The sequence below is a fragment of the Alligator sinensis genome, unplaced genomic scaffold (assembly GCF_000455745.1).
Source record: "Alligator sinensis unplaced genomic scaffold, ASM45574v1 scaffold1311_1, whole genome shotgun sequence".
NCBI lineage: Eukaryota > Metazoa > Chordata > Crocodylia > Alligatoridae > Alligator > Alligator sinensis.
Window position 1 is genome coordinate 2,920 of NW_005843018.1, and position 6,319 is coordinate 9,238.

The following is a 6,319-nucleotide window of genomic DNA, read 5'->3' on the forward strand; positions in this document are numbered from 1 at the left end:
TGTCACCACACTGTCTCTTGAAGGTTACATGTGGCATTGAAGGCCTTACAACAGATAAAGATATATAATTGACAGTTCCCACATAGGAAAGTTCCAGATAGTGTTTTGACATGCTTTCAGTATAATCAAAAGTAATAACTACAGAAAATATAGAGAATGACTGGCGTTTTAGGAAAGTTAGTAAATACATGTTGCTTTCTGTTTCTTTGATCTCTAACAGGCTGGTTTGTTTTTTTTTTTAATTGTTCGTTTAAATTAAACTGCAGTCTTTACAGTTTATAATAATAACAACAATATCAGGAAAGAAAGAATCTGAATTACCTGCATAGCTGTGAGAATATTGGCTAATGCCTGGCCATATGTGTCATGACAGTGAACAGCAAGAGCAGTCAGTGGGATTTCCTTCATAACAGCTTCCAACATTCTTTTCATACTTCCAGGAGTCCCCACACCAATTGTATCTGCTAGCGAAATCTCATAGCAGCCCATGCTGTACAGTCTTTTAGAGACCTGATTAAAAATAGAAATGCTTACTGAATTGACAAGATACAATAAGAACAAGAAATAATGGTTAAACTATATGGTAAAGATATTTGTATATGTATTGGTGGATCATGAGTTTTTTTATACCAGTCTATTGAGCTAAAATCCTGGTTGATCAGTGGAAACTTCCATTCAAGAGAACTCTGTGCTCACTTCCTTCTCATAATCCTTCTATGATGAATCTATGCATAGAATAACCTTCTAAGCCAAATTCATCATCATCCTTACCCCTCATTTTTTCTTAATCCAAAATTTATATTTATAGATTAAAGTTCTCCTCAGGCCATTCCGCAAATTTTCTACTACTTTGGGGATTTCCTGGCTCTTCCATCTTTGTGTATTCTTTTAGTTGCAAATTCTTCGGGATTAAATATTGCCTTTCTGTTTGCTTACTACACAGCACCAAGCTCATGGTCTTTACTAAGACAAGAAATAACCAATTGAAGCCTTAATTTGCATACCTTTTTATCACTAAAAGCACCAATGAAAATCAAAGTTTTAGCGTTTAGGATGCAGAAGAACCAATCTCTGTACTGTTTGATTATTCAGAAACTACAGGCTTGGAGCATGTAACTGAGTGGTTAGGTCATCTTGCTTTGGATTGAAAGGCATGATTTAGCCCTGCTTCAGTCAATCCAGTTGCAAGTGGGTAACTGACCATTCAGGTAGGGAAACCAAAGGCAACTGGAGGTGAGGCTAACCACATCACTCCCTTGTGTGCCCTTGGCTTGTAGCCTCAAGGATATACGTATAAAAGCAGTAATGGACAAATAAATACAGCCACAGGGTTGTTTGAGGGGAGGAGGGGGGTTGTTTGTTTTGTTTTATTTTTTTACTAAATGGCTTTAAACAATAAACTATAAACTGCAGATATGTGAAGTGGAATTGTTTGGGATATTTTAAGTTAAAATTTCAGAAACTGAAAGGAATTTCTTCCCAAGGTACTGAAGGAACTAAAAGAGGGGATTTTGGAGCCCTTGCCAATATTTACAAACTCATTGGAATAGATTGGAAAAGGGGCAGAAAAGGCAAAAAGGAAGGCCTTCAGTAATTCTCCAGACTTATAGTCACAAAAAAGATTAAAGAAGCTGGGATACGTTTACGGAGGGGATAGCAGTTCTGGCTCTCCAGCTAGGATGCGTGATATGTAGTAAAGGCAGACAAGGTTCCTTGGGTGAATTTGATATCTTTTATTAGACCAACCCAAATAGCTGGAGAATAGTTATTAAGCAAGCTTTCGAGTTCAAAAACCCTTCGTCAGGCTAAGGAAGTTTCAGCAGTTGGTGTGTGCTCTTCCAGCCAAAGCTGGATATTTCAACTAGGGTATGCCAGTCCTGCTAGAACTAAAAAAACCAAGAGGTTCCTGGTTACAGGATATTGTCCCTCATCTCAGGGTCAGACAGGTCATCACGTGTGGGATCAAGAAGGAATTTTACCCCACGGTCAGACTGGCATGGACTGTAGGGGATTTTGCCTTCCCCCCAGTCAGACTGATAGGGATTTTGGGAGGCTTTGCCTACCTGTGTAGCAAGGGGCACGGTCCTTTTCCTTGGATCTCTCAAGTGTATTTTAACAACCACCTTGCAGCAGTAGGATATTGACAGTGCCCTATCCCTCTGTTTCACCTATGGTAGGTAGTTGTACAACAGAGTTATTTGTGTAGTTTTAAGAGTAGGTTAGACCAGGGGTCAACACATGGCAAGCACGGCACAGGAGTCCATTTTGCTCGGCATGCCACTACCAGCTCGGGCTCTAGGCAGCTGCTGCCAGTCATGGAGCCAGGGCTGCTTCCAGCAGGTTGCTGGGAGGCTGCAAGCCCTGCTGCAAGCAGCTCAGGCTCTGTGGCTGGCAATAGCTACCCAGAGCCTGGGCCAGCTGCAGCTGGGAGGCTGCAAACAGCTGCTCCAGGTTCTGGAGCTCTGACATCAGCTCCGTACTTCCGGCAAGTGCACGTGCACCTTGGAGGGACAGTGGGGATAGGGCCTGAGGCAGTGCAACCCTCCCACACTGTCCACTTTCAGGTGTGCATGCAGTCGCTTCCAGCATCAAGCTGATGCCGGGGCTCTAGAGCCCAGTGCAGCTGTTTGCAGCCTACCTGCTGCCTGCTGCAGCTGCCCAGAGCCCAGCTTGGCTACATACAGCTGGACTGGGCTCTGGAGCCCCATCGTCAGCTCTGTGCGGCCTCAGAGGACAGCAGGGGAGAGGCCAGGGTTGCACTACCTCAGGCCCCTCCTGCACCACCTGCTCTGAGGCACACATGCACCCACCAATGTGGAGCTGATGCCAGGGCTCCAGAGCAAGTGCCTCCCAGTGGGACTGGGACAGGAGGCTCCATGCCTCCCAGCGCTGCCACTGCCGCCCACCCACCCCACACAGCTGAGCCCACCCAACTCCCACGCACTCCGAGCCCAGCCCCCCTACCAGGCTGAGGCTAATGCTGCCCGTGCCAGGAGCACTGCATCTTTGCAGGCTTAGCTGTGTGGGGTGGGTGGGTGGTGACAGTGTTAGGAGTGGTAGCGAGAGGAAGGCTAAGGTGAATTTTGGAGTGGGTATAACTTCCCCAAAGCTCCTCTAGTACTGCCCCTGCAGCTGGCTGATGGGTGGGCTCTGGGCTGGGGCCTCGGTGGGCCATGGTGTAGCCCAGGGGCTGGCTCCCTGGGGAAGCCCAGGGGCTGCGGCAGGCCCAGGGCATTGTCCAGTCAGACTTTGTCCGGTGGCCTAGCAACTCAGTTCCATGCACGTGCACACCTGGTTCTATGTGTGGTCTGCCTCTGTTTGGTTCTGTGTATCTGTGTGCGCACATGTGTCTGGTTCTGGGAGTATGTGTGCATGTATCTGTTCAGGGGGTTGGACTCGATGATCTATTGAGGTCCCTTCCGACCCTAACATCTATGAATCTGTTCTGTGTGTGCGTGTGTGTCTGGTTCTCTGTATGTGTGTTTATGTATCGGGTTCCCTCTCCTCTTTTTCTTTCTCTTTGCCTTTCTCTCTCTCTCCTCTTTTTCTCTTCTTTCTGTCTTTTTTCTCTCTCTCATCACAACATGCTTAACAAAAAAGGAATACACAACAACAAAGGTAGTATACTAAGTTTTATTTATTGTCACCAGGTTTCAAATTTTTAGAAAACCTGGTATTTACTATATAAAAAAGACAAGTTTTATGAATTAATATGTAGCATGTCCTGCCATGTACCCCCTTGTCCCTGTTTTCTTTTGCTGGCATGCCTGCACTCTGGCACCTTACAAGGTAGACATTGTGGCTTTTTTGGCATTCTGGCAAAAAACATTGCCTACCCCTGGGTTAGATAAATACTTGTATAAGTGTAATTTTAGCCACAAAGATGGCAGAGCAACACACTGATGTAGATACTGTGAACTACAACACAAATAAAAGTCTACAAGGTCTCTTTTTCCCTTAAAAATAAAGCCCAAATATTGAACTTCTAATAATGAAATGTTGAATAAGTAGTTCTGATTCATATTCATAGTCCCATACGTTTCACTGGAATGAACAAAGCAAGGAGTTCCTTGTGTGATTTGAGGACCAGACCCACATTGCTTTTATGGACCTTTACAACATCTTTGCATGTGTCTTAGAAATGGATTTAAATTGATTTTCAGGTTCTCCAAAGGGTCCCCCCCTCCATTTTTTTTTTTCTTATAACATTCCAAACTGTGGAACAAGCACACCAAAATGGACACACTACTGAAGTGAAATCCAATTTGCAATTCAACTGTTAAAGAATTTCCAAGGCAGTTTAATTTGTACTGAACTCTGTTAAAACAATTCCATGACTCCATCAGCGGGATTGTTATGAATGTCAGAGAAAGCTGACAAAGTGCTACACCACCAGTCCTGGAAGTACTGGAATAATGCCCTTTGCTTAATTCAAAGAACAGATGAAAAAAGTGTATTAAATTATTGTGTTAAAAGCTGGCAAGATTATGAACACTATGACTACTGTCCGTTATTGGCAAGTGTAATAAAACGTTTTGCCTTCAAGAGTCCCTAGTTGAAATCAAAATAGATTTCTCACACAATTGAAAAACGGACATTCATTATACTGGAGCAAGGACTATTTTTCAGTGTGTGTTCACACAACACCAAACATACTGCAGCTACACAATAGACTTTAGCTATAAAAATTACAATTATTCTGCCAGGGTCTTCTGTAGTTAAATCCCAACTCTTTTTTGTAACCATCTCAGCTAATAATTGCAGTGTAACGATTTTCTTCGAACCTTATTTAATTCTCAGTTATAGGAACTGTCTAAGGAAGCACTTTTCTGATGAGAAGAGGAGCAAAGACTACCCCAGCCTTCACTTCCCCTTTATCCTGGACACCATCCATCACTTGGCTAAGCGTTTCTGTCTTCCTGCCTCCCAAAGAGCGATTCCCTGTAATGGAAGGAAAAGGGAAACTTTTGCTTCTGCTTTTGTATGCATCATTATATTGTCCTTGAACATCTATCTATAATTTAGAATTAAATGTCATAAACTGAACTTTGAAGAGCAATGTTTTTTTTAACTACAAAGGAATTTTGCATGCGTGGAAAGCTAAGGAAGAGAATTGCCTCACATTTCCATACTGTTACTAAGTTTTAATTTGCTAAGACAGTGGTTGGCAACCTACGGCCTACGCTCTGAATCCAGCCCGCTAAAGGCTGAATTTGGCCTGAAAGAGGGTGGATCTAACCAAAGAACTTATGATGTGTAGTTGTGCCATGCAAAACCTACTCTCCACAGCATCTAGCAGCATAACAAACCTGCTGGGTGCCCAGCACAGTTGCCATCCCAGGGATAACAGCAACTTTTTTTGGCTGCTGCCACTATGATCATGATCACATGGCTGTGGAAAAAGCCAGACTATTTGCCCTGCAAACCCATCAAGAACTCAGGGTGGTTACCCCCATCATCCTGCCCTAGTTATGCCAAATATACCCACCTCTGCAGCCCTTCCTGCTGTTGTCTCATGCCTCTGTTTATCCTCAGCAAAGAATTTTCTCTTCTCTATTGTCACTGAGGACAGGAACTGTTGATGAGGATAAACACAGGAGGCTTAGGTGCTCTGGGAGGGGGGAGATTTACAGCCCACGGCAACAATCTATTCTGTCTGCCTGTAAGATACTTAGGTAACCAAGATCCTCATCTGGAAGAGGTTTCATAGATTTCATAAACATTACAGCTGAAAGGGACCTCAGAAGATCATCCAGTCCAGCCCACAGGGCAGGAAGTCAGCTAAAGTCATAGGATCCCAGCGAGATAAGCATCCAAATTTCTCTTGAAGGCGTTCAGTGTAGGTGCATGAACCACTTCAGGTGGCAGGCTATTCCAGACCTAGGGGACTCGGACAGTGAAGAAGTTCTTCCTTATGTCCAGACTGAAACGGTCTTGCTGGAGTTTATAACCACTCGACCTTGTCATCCCTTGGGGCGCTCTGGTGAACTATTGTTCCCCCAGATCCTGGTGAGCATCCCTGATAAACTTATAGGTAGGCATCAGATCGCTCCTGAGCCTATGCTTTTCCAGGCTAAAGAGTCCCATAGCTCTCAGCTTATCATCCTAAGGTCTGCTTTCCTGACCTCTGATCATGCACATGGCTCTTCTCCGGACTCTCTCAAGCTTCTCCACATCCTTTTTGAATTGAGGAGCCCAAAACTGGATGCAGCACTCCAGCTGCGGCTTCACCAAGGCTGAGTACAAGGGGAGAATGATGTCCTGGGATTTGCTTGAGAAGCATCTATGGATGCAAGCCAGCATTTTGCTTGCTTTACTG

General features: G+C 44.3%; 1 protein-coding gene across 1 annotated transcript in view; it reads right to left on the reverse strand.

The window, feature by feature from the left end:
- Positions 1-321: 321 nt before the first annotated feature.
- The window catches only part of LOC112548220 (3-hydroxymethyl-3-methylglutaryl-CoA lyase, cytoplasmic-like), a gene marked incomplete at its 3' end in the record, with an annotated part of 67,247 nt that continues 61,249 nt past the window's right edge, over positions 322-6,319 (reverse strand). The window contains exon 7 of the mRNA XM_025193115.1: positions 322-510. Coding sequence (XP_025048900.1) covers positions 322-510 — 189 coding nt within the window. The remainder of the gene's footprint in view (positions 511-6,319) is intronic.